Raw genomic sequence first — 18757 nt, 5'->3', positions numbered from 1 at the left:
GGAATCGTATCTCTCTCTCTCTCTTGTAAATGCTTTTCCCAGACTGTTGTCTGAAATACTCATCTATGTTACAGACAAGGGGGAGATTGAGTCAGTAATTAAATTGTTGAAGACCAAGGACTCTCATGGATATGATGGAGTGCCTGACAAAATATTAAAGTACTGTGCTGCACATGTTAGTCCTGAACTTAGCCATATTTGTAATTTTTCCTTTAAGAATGGTAATTTCCCGAATGATTAAAGTACTCGGTAGTAAAGCCTCTTTATAAAAAGGGAGACAGCGATAACATCAACAATTTTACAAATATTTCTGTGACATCAGTGTTTGCTAAAGTTATTGAAAAGACTGTGTGTGTAAGGATAGTTGATCATTTTATCTCACATAATTTGCTATAAAAATGTACAGTTCAATTTTAGAATGGTTCAACAACTGAAAGTGATATAGTCTCCTTTCTCTGTGAGGTACTGGATGGATTAAATAAAAGGTTTCGAACAGTAGGCATCTTTTTTGATTTAACTAATGCGTTTGATTGTGTATATCACAAAATATTGCTCCAGAAGTTGGACCATTACGAAATACGGGGAGTAGCTCACAATTATTACATTTCTTACTTTAGCAACAGACAGCTAAAGGTCATTATTCACAGTGTTGAGAATGGCTGTGATGTGGGGTAAGGTGAAATGGGGTGCCCCAGGGGTCAGTGCTGGGGCCACTCCTGTTCCTTGTTTATATAAATGACATGCCCTCTAGAATTACATGTGTTTCTAAAATATTTCTGTTTGCTGATGACACTAGTTTGGTAGTAAGACATGTTGTGTGCAACATTGGCACTTTTTTCAAATGTGCAGTTCATGACACAAGTTCATGGCTTGTAGAAAATAAACTAACGCTAAATCACAGTAAGACAAATTTTTTACATGATGACTAACTGACAACCTCAGCTGCCGACAGGTGTTGTTGTTATACCTTCGATGTGGACAGCTGGAAATGTGTGCCCCGACCGGGACTCTAACCCGGGATCCCCTGCTTACATGGCAGACACTCTATCCATCTGAGCCACCGAGGACACAGATGAATAGCGCGACTGCAGGGACTTATCCCTTGCACGCTTCCCGTGAGACTCACATTCCCAACTGTCCACAATTCTACATATGTATTGTACATTATCGACATTTGCCCACCCACTCGTTACTCGCGCATGCTTTGGCGATTCCCATAAGAGTTTGGGCAACCTGTGCACATTCGCACAGACGAAGGTCAATGGCTGGGTAGCCTTTAACTATATATACGAAGACAGTAACTAGTTCTCGAAAGAACAGTTACTGTTGATGACCGTGCAGCCCCTCCCTGGAATAAATGATGACTAACTGACAACCTGTCGGCAGCTGAGGTTGTCAGTTAGTCATAATTTATTCCAGGGAGGGGCTGCATGGTCATCAACAGTAACTGTTCTTTTGAGAACTAGTTACTGTCTTCGTATAAATTTTTTACAGTTTCTACCACACAATTCAACAAAACCTGATGTTTTAATTTATCAGAATGGGCATATGATTAGTGAAACTGAACAGTTCAAATTTCTAGTTGTTCAGATAGATTGTCGTGGAAAGCCTACATTCAGGATCTTTTTCAGAGACTTAATGCTACAATTTTTACTATTCAGACTGTATCTGAAGTAAGTGATAGTTCGACATGAAAAGTACACTACTTTGCTTATTTTTCATTCAATTATGATGTATGGTGTTATATTTTGGGGCAACTCTTCCCTTTCTCAAAGGATATTTTTGGCTAAGAAACAGAAGGTTCGGGCAGTAAGTTGGGTACGTTAGTGAAGCTCTTGTCGACCCCTTTTCATTATTCTGGGTATTCTGACATTGGCCTCTCAATATATATATTCTTTACTGTCGTTTATTGCTAACATTATGAGCTTATTCCAAGAATTAGCAGCTCTCACTCAGTTAATACTCGGCAGAAATCCAATCTGCATTTGCATTGCACTTTCTTAACTCTTGTGCAGAAAGTTGTGCAGTATACTGCTGCGTCCATTTTCAGTAAGCTACCACAAGAATTCAAAAATCGCAGCAGTAATCTGTGCCCTTTCAAGTCAAAACTGAAGAGTTTCCTCGTGGATCACTCATTTTATTCTGTCGAGGAGTTCCTTGAAAAATTAAGCTGATTCCTGTGTTATATTGTTGACTGCATTTGCATAAACTTATGGCATGTCTTTTTTGGGTTCATAAACATTTTATTATTACTTTTATGTTGTAATTTCATAGACTGACACATTCCATGATCTTGGCGATTTGCTCCTCAGTTTGGTTCTACAAAACTGGCCATGTACAAACTTCAGCGTGTGTATTATGAGAAGTCATTCTACTGAACTCTATGATATTCCTAACTTTTGCTGAGGTGTGTAGATAACAAGCCCATGTGCAGGATCCCATCTTCCTCCTCAAGCAATAAATATCCATAATTAAATGATGAACAATAATAATTAAATGCATTCAAGTCTCTCATCCATTATGGTCTTAAACTCACTATATCAGAATGGTCAGCACAGTGTTCATAGTCTCAGCGAATAACTGTCAAATTACTTGCAGGTGAAACCTGGAGAGTGCTCTGCCCTGTGGCCACGGTCTCCCAGCAATGGTGACCGAAAACTGCGGCTGAGAGTCCCCGAGCAGTCTGGCATGACTGCCCCGTTCTCCATTGGCACGGTGCACACGACTCTGCTCAGGATTAACAACAAGGTAAGGCGCGCACATCTTGCCTCTAACTTGTTCCAACAGAACTCTAATGTATACACTTTGTTGTCCGTGTGTGTCTGTCAGTCTCTTGAGACCACTTTTCCTCAGGAACACGTAAAAGTATTAAGGGGGTTAGGACGTCAAACGGGCTGACTTGAAGAAGGAGAGGCACCACAGGACATTTTAATTTCTACTGTCTATATTTTTACAAGTAAATACATAAAACTTTGTCAGCATGACCAGAAAGGATTCAGAATTCACACTCATAGCAGTGGAAGTTTGAAAACATAACGAAATGATTTTTTTATATGTGAAATTTCATCATTTTTTTCACTTACTAATGGCAGTATTTTTTGCTACAGGTACACTTTTTTTCATAAGTAAGAGAGATTCTTCTATGAATTTTGCACAGAATACAAACCATACTTAAAGGTGTATGAAACTCAAGAGTTTTCCAAATCTATTAAAAACTGTGGTAAAAATTGAGGTGATTAAGTATAGAATTAGTGTTTTTTTCTGAACATGAAGTTTAAAATACAACAGTTCATTCGTTTTTTCACAAATAAAATAAAATCTAGAGTTTCATAGACCTGTGAGTATGGTATGTACGCTGTGCAAAATTCATCGAAGACTCTCTGTAACTTATGAAGAAAAGTATACCTATAGCAACAAATGCAGCCATTAGTAAGTGACAAAATGATGAAATTTCACACGTAAAAAAAATTATTTTGTTATGTTTTCGAACTTCCACTGCAATGAGTGTGAATCCCGAATCTTTCCTGCTGATGCTGACAAAGTTTTATGAATTTATTTGTAAAAGTATAGACACTGGAAATTAAAATGTCTTGTGATGCCTCTCCTGCTCCAAGTCGGCCTCTTTGACGTCCAATCCCCCTTAAGTTGAAATTTGTGTGAAATACTAAGGTCTAAGATCCCTTGGTAGTTTAAAAATTTAAGCTTCTAAGTCAATGCAGTCAAAAGATTTAGCCATTTATGTCACACATTTTGATACTCGCAAACTCGTTCATCAAAACCTGTAGGCGAACTATTTGTATTCATTATTAAGTTTGTATGGAACCCACAGAGTAAAAGTCTAGCCTGCATTTGTCTGTACTGAGGAAGAGACTGATTTATTCATCCTTCCACCCATAGTGCTCTATAAGTGCCATCACAAATGGATACATGGTATGTGACGACCATATTTACTCAAATCTAAGCCGCACTCGAATCTAAGCCGCACCTGAAAAATGAGACTCGAAATCAAGGAAAAAAAATTTTCCCGAATCAGGGCCGCACCTGAAATTTGAGACTCTAAATTCAAGGGGAGAGAAAAGTTTTAGGCCGCACCTCCAGATTGAAACACAGTTGGTCTATTGTAATATGAGACACAATTTAGGTAGAATAAATGACGATACAGCTACAGTAGTTTGGTTTGGGTCATAAGCTTAGCAGCTATGCTTAACCAGGTAGCCATTGCTATGTGTCAGGCGTGCTTCGTCTGGTTTGAATCGGTTGCTTATTTTTCTTTGATCTGATAAGTGCCGTTCTCTTTGTTATAGGTGTTTACGTCACTCTAGGCTGAAAATGCATTATTGTACTGTGTCATGCATTGTTTGCCGCATTCTGATAAGTGTTTACGACCTGTCGCCGCTCGCGGCATGGCTTGCTTTTGCGCGCGCTACCGCCGCTTACAATAAAATAAAAAGAGAGGAATTGTCTCATTAGTGAAACAATGACAAGAGACTGCTATTTGTTGTTACATACACTGCTGCTTTCTTTGATGATGATCAATAAGTACCAAATGATAGACTGCGTATGATAGATGTTCTGAACGAGAGCTTAGCTAAAAATTTTCTCCGCTTGAAAATCTTTGCAGACGCCTCTTTTGTACATTACATTCTGCATGGAAATTAGTCATCTTAGATTTAAAAATGTAGTAAATTGCCGTGCTTCATTTCTGATTGTATCACTATTAGGCATAAGAATAATACGAATATAAACATGACATGATTGTATATTCTTCCGCATTTGCTGCTGTCTCACACTAGTTTCTTAGGTTATTACGCAGACAGGATTTAAATGAGATAGCAGCAAACACGAAAGAATACATGGCAAAATGTTTATATTCGTATTATTCTTACGTTGAAGAGAATGCTGCATGTGATTCGCAATTCATAAAAGATCCTATTAGCAACCATCTCTTCTCACAGGTAGGAAAAAATTCAGAACGTAGAGTTGGCCATATTGACAAACATCCCAAATAGTCATGCCAGTCGGATTTTCGTAGTACATTGAAATGCTGCTACATTCGAAGATGAACAACACGGAATTTGTATTTACTTCGTTGGATAATGTATGAAAATGCAGTGGTCGAAACTCGGGGCGGAGAAAAAAGCTCGTCTTACACCTTTTTTTGCCTGTGTAGCGCTACATATATTCAACGGCAGAAGATAGTTGTGGCGGCACCTACCAACATTTTTCAGAACTTCCGCTTACTTTGCACTCGATTCTAAGCCGCAGGCGGTTTTTTGGATTACAAAAACTGGAAAAAAAGTGCGGCTTAGATTTGAGTAAATACGGTAGGTGAGGTGGCACAGTGCTTAGCCCACTAGATTTGCAGTCAGGACGATGGTGGTTCAAACCTACATCCAGCCATCCTGATTTTGGTTTTCCGTGATTTCCCTAAATCATTTCAGGCAAATGCCGGGATGGTTCCTTTGTAAGGGCACAGCCGACTTCCTTCCCTAACCCTATGGGGCCAATGATGATGTTATTTGGTCCCCTCTCCAATTCAACAAACCACAGTATGTGGAACAAGCCAGCATACATTATTAAAAGATAGACAGTTGTATGTACCTCTCAGTTTCTCTTGTCATAACTGATTAATAGTACGCTTCTATCTGTTCTGCCAGGTTGTTGCTTCCGTTTTAGGCACAGTATTTCAGTGATCAGCCAAGCTGCCTTCATTGCATGCTGGGAGTTTTACTGTTGTGTGTACTCTCAGCCTGGGCTCTAACCGGACTCTCAACTATATTTGGTTTCACACTGCATTTTATAACCGAGTTTGATTCCTGATGCCCACTACTCCCATTGATGCTCTATTGTTTTTCAGAGCCCGTGCTGTTATTCCATGAAATGTGTATTCTCTCAACTTTTCCATATATGGTAGATGTGATGGCCTGCAGGATCAAAATAAATTGACTGCTGGACTCTCAAGCTTTGTCTAGATTGAAACTACCACTCCTGTTTATTTGGTGTTCTGACATTTTTTTTTTCACAGACTCCTTAATTACACTGTTCCTGAAACTTGGCATTTGTGCCACAATATTGTTCTCCTGATACTTCATTTCACTATTATATTCCAGTCAGTGTTCAGCAACAACCGATTTGATTGATTGTTGCGTATGTTGCTGACGATCTTTGCATCTTGCCTCAGTTGTTTTGGTTGTCTGCCTCCATGTAAGACATGCCACATTTGCACAGAAAGTGATTTGCACCCAGCTTATGGGGACTTAAGAGTACCTTTAACATTACAAAGGAGACTTTTGCTTAAAGGGAGCAAAATACTTTAAATGCCACATTTCTTTGCAGATACTGGGCCAGTGTAAAGTAGATAAGGAGTCTGTCAAAATAAAGATGTTAGAAAACCTATAATAAATGGGGACAAAGGTTTCAATTTAATCCAGGCCTGGAGTCCAACACTCAATCTATTAAGATCTCAACAGCCTTCACATGCATCAGATCTGGAAAACATTGAAACAATTTGTGTTTCATGGAATGTCATTGTGGGCTCTGTAAAGGATGTAGTGGGAGTAAGGAATCGAACTCTGCTGTATACAGCAGTGTGAGACCAACAATAATTCAAAGTGTGGTTGGAGTCGAGACTGCGAGTGCACGTAACAGCAAAATCCACAGCACCTGAAGAGGAACTAGATGGATCAGTGATTGAAATATTGTAAAAATTTCTAGAGCTGATAGTTCCTCTATGAGGATGAAAATCGTGTTGTCTTCAAATAAATGCTGTAACAGTTGCAAGCATAAGTTACCTTTGAGACAATACATGATGAGTGTATGCCAGTCAAGAATGCCTTTAAGGTGACAAAAATACCATTATCAACACCTCACAGAGTTTGAACAAGGACATGTAATAGGACCACGAAGAAGCCAGATTTTCCTTCTGCAATATTACAGAAAGACTTGGCAGGAATGTAATCACTGTACACGATTGCTGGCAGTGGTGGTTACGAGAATGTACAATTGCAAGAGGACCGGGCTCCAGACTGCCACGTGGCACTGTGGAGAGGGAAGATCATCGTGTTTGGAATATGGCTCAAGTTGTAGCATGCGTTCCAGTGACCCCAAACTGTCGCCACTTGCTTCAGTGGTGTCAAGCTCATTGGATGGCAGGGTGGAGGCCTGTTGTACGAGGTGCATTCACGTTCGAGGCCTCAGATTTTTTTTCTAATTAACTACTCGCCCAAAATCGATGAAACAGAGAAAATTCCGCAACCCGGCCGGGAATTGAACTGGGGCCCAGAGGATTGACATTCTGGCGATTACACTTGTTCGTAATGGCTCATCTCACGCATGGATTAACCTCTGCCCTTGCAATGTTAATTACTTTCATATGTTACATAGACAAATGCATTCCCGAAATTTCATTACACTATGTTAATTACTTTTTGGCGTTGCGTTTTTATTTTCCTGCGGTGTATAATTACAGGAAAAGAGAGTAAATTGGAAAAAATCGGGCAATTTGTAAATTTGTTATATTTAAGTAAAAAAGCAACAGTGTAGGTGAGAGGAGGAAGTATCATCTGAATTGAATTAGGAAAAGTAAGACAAAGCAGTTGCCTATCTCTTACTCTTTTCAGTCTGTACTTAGAGAATACGCTTGCCTGCTCCCGACTAGACATCGAAGGAAAAAAAATTGGAGAAAGAAGAATATAGTGCGTGAGGGTTGCTGACGTGTTTCTTGCAACACCAGATGAGAAAAAGTTGCAGTGAACAGTGGACATCACGGAAGCTAAAGCAATGAACTGTGGTATAAAAATGAATAAAAAAAATACAGAAGTAATGGCTCTAGGAGGAAATACATGGTGCAATAATGTGACCAATTGTCAAAAGCCAAAATAATCACCTTTTGCATTGTGGATGTGGAGGAACAGTCGGTGAGGTTGTGGAACGTGTCAACAGGGATGTGGAGTCATGCTGACTCTCATGCCACGACCTGCTGCACTAGGTTTGGCAGTTGAGGATCCGTGGCGTGAACAGCCCAATCGAGGTGCTCCCATAAATTCTCAAATGGATATAAATCTGGGGAGTACAGTAAATCGTCCTGGTGCTTTTAAAACTGTGCACTTAAATTGTGAACTGTGTGACATGTTGCATTGTGCTGTCAGATGCCAGTGTGCCGAGGAGAAATAAACTGTGTGTAGGGGTGGACGTGGTCACTAAGGATACTTGCATACTTCCATTGATCCATTGTGCCTTCTAGAATGATGAAATTACACAGGAATTCCACAAAGACTTTCCCCAGATGATAACATTCCCTCATCCAGCCTGGACCCTTGCGATGATTGTTGCGAAGTATTTTCTTTCAGGATTTTTCACGCTGATGCAGCATAAAAAGTGATTTGTCTGAATAGGCCACCAATTGCCTCTCAGTGGCCATCCGGTTTTGATACTGGTGTACAAATTACAGCCTTTGTCACCAATGAACAGTACTTAGCACGGGTGCACGCCACAGTGGCCCAATGCAGCAACGTTTGCTGAACAGTCATTGAGGAGACACAGTTGGATGGTCAGATGCTCAACACTTGCACATGTATACTTGGAAGGAGAGACAGCATTGGTCGTATTTTTTTGTTTTATTAAACGCAAAATCGATTTTCGGTCACTTGGAGACCATCTTCAGTGCTGTAATATATAATTTAAATTGGTAGGTACTGGTGTCAACAAGCTTACAGCGACCCCCCAGGGGGTCCACAACTCTTTCGTGGATACGTGCGTGGCGAGCACGGGGCCCCGAGCCATTGCAGCCTTCTTTCTCTCCCGGGCTGCATTTCCTTTCCCTTCCCCTCCTTTCCCCTCCATACCCCTTTCCCCTCGCCCTCTCCTCTCCCTCTATTGGTGTCCTTGCTTATGTTGGCCCCCGCTATCCTCCTGGTTCTGTTGGTTTTACACTCTGGCTTTGTTGCGTAATCATCTCCTCCTTTTGGCATTCCTTGGTCCCCCTCTGGGGTTTGACCTCCATTCCAAAATTTCTCTTCCGTAGTGTGAGCCATTTGGGGAAGAGCACCTTACCTAGTGTCTCCGACGTGTGCCCTCCTAGTATATTCCACCTTTTCTTCTACGTCGTTGTCTGATGCTAGGGTGCATAGCCAGCACGGTAGCCAGCCCGTGTGGTGGGGTCGCTATGTACCCTTTTGGTTGAGCCCCCTGAACACACAGGGATCACACTTCTGATACCTGAGCTGTGACCTCCTCATGCATGCCTTGGAGTGGTTGCTCGTCATCCTGGAGCATCGGAACTCCCGGCAATGGCCGCCGTGCCAGACGGCCCTTGCTGTGGCTGGGTGGCGCCCGTGAGGAGAGCCCCTGATCGGAGTGGGTGGTATCAGGGCGGACGCTATGCAGATGAAACGCATAAGGGTCCAAACCTCTGGCCGCTCTTCTGCGGCCGTCTCTCTGCGTGGTACTGATTCCTCAAGTGCTGCTTCTCTTGCCCCTTCGGCCTTCCCTTCCGTGGCTACCCCCTGGGAGGAGGGTCAGGCCCGTCGTCTAGGGGCAAAACCTTTCCCCCGTTATCTAGTTTGCACCAGGACTGATGGAGATACTTTCACCAGTGTCAAACCTTTATTCTTTGTGGAACACATTGAAGACAAGTTCGGCGAAGTGGACTCCCTGAGCAAGATGCGGTCGGGTTCATTACTGATAAAAACTGCTTCGGCTGCCCAATCTGCGGCCCTTCGTGCCTGTACCCATCTTGGCACAATTCCCGTGTCCATTACCCCTCACCAGTCTCTAAATATGGTACAAGGTGTGATTTTTCACAGAGACCTCATCCTTCAAACTGATGAGGAACTTCGGGACAATCTCGGACGGCGGGGTGTTCACTTTGTGCGGCGTGTTCAGAAGGGTCCTAAAGATAATCGTATTGATACTGGTGCCTTTATCCTGGCCTTTGAAGGGGATACCCTTCCTGAGAAAGTTAAGATTATGGTCTATCGCTGTGATGTGAAGCCGTACATCCCACCTCCTATGCGGTGTTTTAAGTGCTTGCGTTTTGGCCACATGTCTTCTCGCTGTACCCAGGACCCTCTCTGTGGTGACTGTGGACGTCCACTCCATGAGGGGAGTCCCTGTGTTCCCCCTCCTGTATGTGTAAATTGTCATGGTAGTCATTCTCCACGTTCAGCAGATTGCCCAGTCTATAAGAAAGAAAAAAAGATACAGGAGTATAAGTCTCTTGATCGTTTAAGCTACACAGAGGCCCGTAAGAAATATGCACGATTGCACCCTGTGTCCATGACATCTAGTTACGCCTTGGTTACATCTTCATCCCTTCCTCCCCCTTCCTTACCCCCGTCCCGGACCCCTCTCCTTCCCCCCTCCCCTGCGGCTCCCACACCTTCTCCTCTGGGCGCCGCTCCCCCTCCCCAGCCGGAGAAGTGTCCCACTCCTTCGGCGTCTGCCGGTCAAGGGCGCCTCTCCCGGGATGCCCCTTCCCGGCACCTTCCAGGTCAAAGGTCTGCTGCAGCGCGGCGACCGCGAGAGCCGCGGTCTGTCGGCCCCCAGGTCGCCCGGTCTCTTTCTGTTCCTGATCTTGCTGCAGCTGGCTCCATTACGCCACACAGCCCTCCTCGATCTCAGCCTGAAAAGAAGAAGAAACATAAGTCCCGGGACAAAGAGCCTCTGGTGTCACCGGAGGTCCCTTCCCCGGCTTCACAACCGGATTCTGACCTGTCGTTTATGGATGTCGCCCCCTCCTTGTCGGTGACGGGTGGGGACCCGGCGGTATGACTGGATTTAGCGTGTTCAGCCCTCATTTAAACCATCGTTCTGTGGTTCTCCAATGGAATTGTAATGGCTACTATCGTCACCTTCCGGAATTGAAATCCCTTCTTTCGTCCTACTCAGCAGCTTGTGTGGTTCTCCAGGAATCTCATTTTACTGATGCTCACTCACCGACCCTCCGTGGGTTCCGTGTTTTCTGTCGAAATCGGGTCGGACCCTTGCGGGCTTCTGGTGGCGTTTGTACGTTGGTCCGTACAGACATTGCTAGCACGTGGATTCCTCTCCAAACTACATTGGAAGCAGTTGCTGTTAGGGTCCACTTAGACTCTGCAGTCACAGTATGCAATCTTTATCTCCCTCCTGACAGGACTCTTACACCTGCTGCCTTAACCACCCTTCTTCAGCAACTTCCTCCTCCCTTCCTCCTCCTTGGGGATTTTAATGCTCATCATCCTTTGTGGGGCAGTGCCTTTCCATCTAGACGAGGTCTTCTTATCGACCAATTTATTGCAGACCACGACCTGTGCCTTCTTAATGATGGCTCCCCTACTCATTTCAGTGCTGGTCATGGTACCTTTTCTGCCATTGATCTTTCTCTTTCTTCTCCCTCTCTCCTCCCTTCATTACACTGGTCGCCACACGACGACCTTTGTGATAGTGACCATTTCCCGTTGATTATCACGCTCCCTTCCCGCTCCCCGATGGAGAGGTTACCTCGTTGGTCTTTCCACCGTGCCGATTGGCCTCTATATACTGCACAGGTCGAGTTTTCTCCCTCTTTGTCGGGTTGTATTGATGACGTCCTACGTGACGTGTCTGACGCGATTGTTCGCGCTGCTAACCTTGCTGTCCCGCGCTCATCTGGACAATTTCGTCGTCGGCAAGTCCCGTGGTGGAGTACGGCCATTGCCATTGCCATCCGTGATCGCCGTCGAGCTTTGCAACACTTTAAGAGGCACCCATCTGTAGCCAGCCTTTCTACCTTTAAGCGCCTTCGCGCTAAAGCCCGTTATTTAATCAAACAGAGCAAGCGGATATGTTGGGAACGATTCGTTTCTTCCCTTGGTTCCACTGTCCCTCTGTCACGGGTATGGGCTACACTTCGCTCTCTCCAAGGTTGCCATCGGCAGTCCACCCTCCCAGGCCTTCACCTCCCAGATGGCATTTGTACGGACCCATTAGTTCTCGCAGAACATCTTGCGACCCATTTTGCAGTGGCATCAGCGTCGGCCTCCTATCCAGCTGCTTTCCTTCATCAAAAACAGCAGGCTGAAGCTGTCACCTTATGTTTCACCACTTGTGAGTCAGAATCTTACAACGAACCTTTCACTGAATGGGAATTTCTTTCTGCTCTATCTGCTTCTCATGATGCGGCTCCTGGCCCAGATTCCATTCATAACCAGCTGCTTCAACATCTCAGGGCTCCACAACGGCACCATCTTCTTCGGGTGTTTAACCGTATCTGGCTCCAGGGTGACTTCCCTTCTCAGTGGAGGGATAGCATTGTGGTTCCTGTCCTTAAGCCTGGTCAGAACCCCCTATCTGTTGACAGCTATCGGCCAATTAGTTTGACCAATGTTGGTTGTAAGTTACTTGAACGGCTGGTAGCCCGTCGGCTCACTTGGGTCCTCGAATCTCGGGATCTATTGTCCCCTTACCAGTGTGGCTTTCGAGAGGGACGATCTCCAATCGATCATTTGCTTCGCTTGGAATCCGCAGTTCGGCAGGCTTTTTCCCAGCGCCGCCATTTGGTTGCAGTGTTTTTTGACCTTCGCAAGGCCTATGACACGGCCTGGCGCCATCACATCTTACTAACCCTTCATCAGTGGGGTCTTCGGGGCCCACTCCCGATTTTTATCCGCCAGTTCCTGATCCATCGGTCATTCAGAGTTCGAGTTGGTACTGCTTTTAGTTCTCCACGGACCCAGCAGACGGGCATCCCACAGGGTTCGGTCTTGAGTGTCCTTCTTTTCCTCATTGCTATCGATGGACTTGTGGCCTCTGTCGGTCCCTTGGTCGCCCCTGCCCTGTATGTGGATGATTTCTGCATTTGGGTTAGTTCCTCCTCGATGCCATCTGCAGAACGGCAGCTCCAGGTGGCTATACGGCGTGCCTCTGCATGGACCCTCTCCCACGGGTTTCAATTCTCTCCTTTAAAATCGCGGGTGGTCCAATTCTGTCGCCGTACTACGGTCCACCCTGATCCAGAGCTCTATCTCGCTGCACAAAGATTGCCTGTGGTTCCACAGTTTCGTTTCCTAGGTCTTCTTTTCGACAACAAGCTCACTTGGCTGCCCCATATCAGACTCCTGAAGGTAGGATGTTTCCGTAAACTCAATGTCCTTCGCTTTCTTGCCCACTCCTCCTGGGGTGCGGACCGTTCCCTCCTCCTCCGTCTTTATCGTGCTCTAGTTCTGTCACGTTTGGACTATGGTTGTCAAGTTTATGGTTCAGCTGCTCCTTCCACGCTGCACGTGCTGGATCCGGTCCACCATCGTGGTGTCCGTTTGGCCACCGGTGCCTTCCCTACTAGCCCTGTTGATAGTCTCCTGGTTGAAGCTGGGATCCCCCCTCTTTCTGTTCGGCGGTCCCAGCTTCTGGTGTCTTATGCCCTTACTATCCGTTCTTCTCCCGCTCATCCTTCCTATTCTATCCTATTCCCAGACCATGGACGTCGCCCGCCTGACTCCCGCCCTCGGGCGGGTTTACCGGTTGGGCTGCGCCTTGCGTCTCTTACCCGTGATTTTCGGCTTCCTTCTTTGTCCTGTCTTCCTCGCTCCCTCCCTTCCACCCCTCCTTGGTTAGTTCCGCGGCCTCGAATTCGGATGGATCTCCGCCGCGGTCTGAAAGATTCCATCCCCCCTGTGGTGTTCCGTTCCTTTTTCCGCCAAATTTTATGGGAGTTTCGAGATGCTGTTGTTTTTTACACTGATGGCTCTAAATCTGCTGATCATGTTGGGTATGCCTTCACGTCCTTTGTTGGAACGGAAAATCATCTACTGCCACCCTCATGTGGGGTGTTTACTGCGGAATTGATGGCAATTTCCCGGGCCCTTACCTTTATTAAACAATCCCAACACAACCGCGTTTTGTTATGTACGGACTCGATGAGTGGCCTTCTTGCTATTGACCGGTGTTTTTCGCGCCATCCCTTGGTCTCTGCCATCCATGACCATCTCGCTGATCTTCACCGTGCTGCTTGTTCCATTGACTTCCTATGGGTCCCGGGCCATGTGGGTATCCCGGGTAATGAGCTCGCTGATCGTTTGGCTGGGGGAGCAGTTACTTACCCCCCGTTTTCTGTAACCCCTCCTGCAGCGGATTTACGGCTTCACATCAAATCCCACTTTGCACAGTCATGGGCCAATTCTTGGGAGGCTACTCCACTGTCTAATGAACTTCGTGCCATTAAGGTGAATACAGGCCCATGGCGTTCTTCCTTTAGCCTCTCCCGCAAGGACTCGACCACACTGTGTCGTCTCCGCATTGGCCATACCAGGCTGACCCATGGTTTCCTTTTGCGTGATGAGCCACCCCCGCTATGTGGTTGTGGAGCCTTCCAGTCAGTGGCCCACATTTTGGTTGAATGCCCCCTTCTTTTGGCTCTGCGTGCTAAGTACAGACTCCCCCACACTTTACCTTTGATGTTGGCTGACGATTCCCGGATGGTCTCTCTGGTTCTAGGTTTCCTCCGGGAGAGTGGTTTTTATTCTTAGTTTTAAAGTTTTTAATCTCCCTCTGGTGTTGGGGCAGGGCGGTGAGTGTTTGGGTGTCTCCCACTGTAGGCAGTGTTCAGAGATTCCCGATTCACCTCCCTGACCGGAATCCTCTTTTCTTTCCCTTTTACTCTGTTTTTACCCCTTCTTTTTAAGGCTTGGTTAGTTTTTCTATTCCCATACGTACTTTCTGCATTATAGCAGTTGTACCTTTTAAGTGACAGGTGGTCTTGCCTATGCTGTTTCAGCATAGTGTTGGGTTCGTTCTCTTGCCAACTTCCCTCATTTGTTTTTACTAATGACAACGTGACTGCCCTTTTACGTTTCCCCTTTATCCGTTTTATTTTTCTGACTATACTGTGATGTCCCGTTAGCAGAATGGAGTCTATTTGAAACAAGGGACTGATGACCTTGCTGTTTGGTCCCTTTAACCTCAAACAACCAACCAACCAACCAAGCTTACAGCGATCACATAAATGGCTCAGTTCATGTGATCGCTGTAAGCTTGTTGACACCAGTGCCTACCAATTTAAATTATATATTAGAGCACTGAAGATGGTCACTAAGTGACCGAAAATCGATTTTGCGTTTAATAAAACAAAAAAATACGACCAATGCTGTCTCTCCTTCCAAGTATACCCATTATACGGTCGTGGTGCGCAGGACACTCCATGGAGTCGCCAATCAATAACTTGCACATGTGCTAACCTGTACACATCTCTGCAGTCACCACTTCTGTCTATGGCCCGTGGTGCACCACATTCATTTCAACACCAGTTTTGGATACTGCCGTGCACAGGATACTTTTAACCACACCGGCATACAGTCAGTTGGCAAATGTAACCATTCCAGAAATGCTTTCACTCTTACCTGAAAAGCCAATGATCGTGCCCTTTTGGACACCAGGTTGTACAAATTCCATTGAAAGCATTTAACTGCAAAACCATTGGTGTTTTCAAATGTATCATGTATGTTACTCAATTAATTCTCAAAACAGATCACTGTTTAATTTTTTGTTCACGTGTGTGTGTGTGTGTGTGTGTGTCAAAGATGATGTGGCTTACCATACGAAAGCGCTGGCAGGTCGATAGAAACACAAACAGACACATACATACACACAAAATTCAAGCTTTCGCAACAAACTGTTGCCTCATCAGGAAAGAGGGAAGGAGAGGGAAAGACGAAAGGAAGTGGGTTTTAAGGGAGAGGGTAAGGAGTCATTCCAATCCCAGGAGCGGAAAGACTTACCTTAGGGGGAAAAAAGGACGGGTATACACTCGCGCGCGCGCGCACCCACACACACACACACACACACACACACACACACACACACACACACACACACATATCCATCCACACATATACAGACACAAGCAGACATTATGGTCTTTAAATATGTCTGCTTGTGTCTGTATATATATATGTGTGTGTGTGTGCGTGCGTGCGTGCGTGCGCGAGTGTATACCCGTCCTTTTTTCCCGCTAAGGTAAGTCTTTCCGCTCCCGGGATTGGAATGACTCCTTACCCTCTCCCTTAAAACCCACTTCCTTTCGTCTTTCCCTCTCCTTCCCTCTTTCCTGATGAGGCAACAGTTTGTTGCGAAAGCTTGAATTTTGTGTGTATGTATGTGTCTGTTTGTGTTTCTATCGACCTGCCAGCGCTTTCGTATGGGAAGTCACATCATCTTTGTTTTTAAAATGTATTTTTCCCGCGTGGAATGTTTCCCTCTATTATATATATATATATGCCAGTATACTACAATTTCTGAGGTAATGTGCATATCTTCTCTGTTTTGACCACTGGTCATTGTTGCCCCAGGATTACAGATGCACAATTTATTAAAAAGTGTTGCTGCTGCCGTGATACTGTTCAACTAAGGGATATAAACATATATTGTCAGTAAATACAGAAAGGCTCATTTGTAATTATTAGTGTGTCCACAACTAAGAAAAACAAATGTAACTCATACATTGCTCAGACTGCAAGCTGTTGTGGTTCAGGTAGTGATAAAGGTGTAACATATGAGGGGCGTTCAAAAAGAAACGAACAGAGGCATAATTACAGAGAAACCAATACCTGTATGTTAGAAGTGTTGACTCTGGCTGTTGAGACACTTGTCCCACTGTGACACAAGACAGTGAATGTCTGTCTCAAAAATTCCTGGGGCTGTGATGTTAATCAGTTCTGTATGTACAGCTGGACGTTGTCATCCGAGGTGAATCGATTGCCCCTTGGAGCCTTTTTAAGGGGGCCAAAAATGGCATAATCACAGGGGGAGAGGTCCGGACTGTATGGAGGGTGGACGAGAACCTCCAGTTTGAATTTCTGCAGGAGTGCTGTGACTGTGTGTCACAGTGGGACAAGTGTTTCAACAGCCAGGGTGAATACTTCTAACGTACAGGTACTGGTTTCTGTGATTATGCCTCCGGCTCATTTCTCTTTGAAAGCCCATTATATAGTGCCAATATCTCTGGAAACAAGGAATGAAGTTTGCTTGGTGACAATTGACTTGATTAATGAAGAATAGATAACTTTAGTTGTGACTGCACTGGATGTTTTGTAACAAGGCTTTAGATTTAAGATGGATGAAACTGGAGCTATGTGTGTGGTACTCCATCCTAGTACCTCTCATTATCTTTATAACTTTGGTGATGGATCATACTGTGTGGTACATGTACTGTACTCGGATTTTTTTCTTTCTTTCATGATGCTTAATAGAGCACTTAAGAAATTTTAGGCTATTTATTCCTGGGTGGTCGAAGTTTCACGTATTTTTGAAATGTTGACCACAAATGGAATGGTATTTGACAGTTGTGGTGGAAGTACTGGTTGGCCAATGTATCCCCGAATTCGTGGTAACTTTGACCACCTAATTTTTTTTTTATTCCTTTCTCTGCATTTTGGAAACTGTATTGTACTAATTAGTATGTAATCCTTTCATTCAAGCCCCTGTGTTCACTAACATAAATATCACTGAAATTAAAAAAAAACACTCTTGATAATCGCATTTCAAAGTGAAAATCAGTCAAAATATACCCAGTTTACAGTACTCCATAAGAAATGGAAATTACTGTCTGCTTAATAAGAATCTGATGAACATAGCCCTTAGAGCAATTTTGGTATTTACTAGGTAATCATAGTCCGAAACTAAATTGCAAAAAGGAAAAAAAAGGTATTTGTTTATGTACTGTGTGTGTTATATCAGAGCAAGTGCATTTTCTACACTTTGCTACATTTCATGTTGTCTGTATGTAGAACATCATTTTCTGATATTTGTACTATGTTTGCAGCATAAATCAAATTGAGACTGGTTATTTTGCAGTATGGAGGTGTCAATGTGGATGTCCAGATCACAGAGGGTGCGGCGTATGTGAAGTTTACACCATATGAACCAGGAATGGCACCAGCACTCATCATAAACCATACTCGTGAACCAATAAAGTTCACCGAGAAGGGATGTAAGGAGAGCAGGTACGTCTCCTACTTGCTTTTCTTGCTGTTCAGGGATGTTGAGTTTCCAATCGTTACTCGGCAAACTGTTTGTGTGCCTCAGTTTGCAGCTAGTAATAACTAGTAGCATTATTAATATGTACATAGAAATAATATACCGAATGGCTAATATCTTTAGTTTTTGAATTGTGATGTACGTTGGAAGTTTTGCGCTATCAACAGCTGACTGTTTTAATTTTTAGCTCAGCCACATTCTTCCCAGGAAAGCAATGATTTTGAAATTTCCAGAGACATTTAAAATGTATTTCCTTTGATAGAAATTTTGGTGGATTAGAACAACGAAAAACATTTAGAACTGATGTATGCATGCAGTGCTGTGCATCACTGTTCCAGGTTTTCCTGGAGAGCTCTGCATTTGACCATTACACAGTCACAGTTAACAAATTGTACCAAAAATGTTACATGTATTTAGTGTCTCCCCACTTTAAAATATTTTTTAGGTTTTTTTGTGTCTTCTGGTGTGTAGATATTGTAACAAAAATGTACTTTTGCATTACAAATAATATTAGATTGTGGGGATGAACAAGTAAGAAGTTGACTTTCCTTCTTTTCATTTACAAATGTCTTACGGTACCATATTCTGGGGCGTCTTGTCATTAAGAGAAAATGTGTTTGTTGCACAGAAACATGTAATGACATATGTAGTGTACATTGTAGAAGCTCTTATTGAGAGATCTTTAAACAGTGGACCATACTGATAACAGCCTCTCGATAAATTTATTCTCTTACAAAATTTGTTGTCAACAGTCACAGTTTGAAAATGGCAC

The 18757-nt window shown here is 44.0% G+C and overlaps 1 protein-coding gene across 1 annotated transcript in view; it reads left to right on the top strand.

Annotated features, from left to right (window-relative positions):
* Positions 1–18757, top strand: part of LOC124552247 (vacuolar protein sorting-associated protein 13-like) — a 494948-nt gene that overhangs the window by 370811 nt on the left and 105380 nt on the right. The window contains exons 47-48 of the mRNA XM_047126529.1: positions 2599–2748; positions 17803–17951. Of these exons, the coding sequence (XP_046982485.1) occupies positions 2599–2748; positions 17803–17951 (299 nt within the window). The remainder of the gene's footprint in view (positions 1–2598; positions 2749–17802; positions 17952–18757) is intronic.

This window comes from Schistocerca americana, chromosome 10 (genome assembly GCF_021461395.2).
Source record: "Schistocerca americana isolate TAMUIC-IGC-003095 chromosome 10, iqSchAmer2.1, whole genome shotgun sequence".
In the NCBI taxonomy this organism is placed as follows: Eukaryota; Metazoa; Arthropoda; class Insecta; order Orthoptera; family Acrididae; genus Schistocerca; species Schistocerca americana.
The sequence above is the reverse complement of the archived record's forward strand: the minus strand, read 5'-3'. Positions and strand labels throughout refer to the sequence as shown.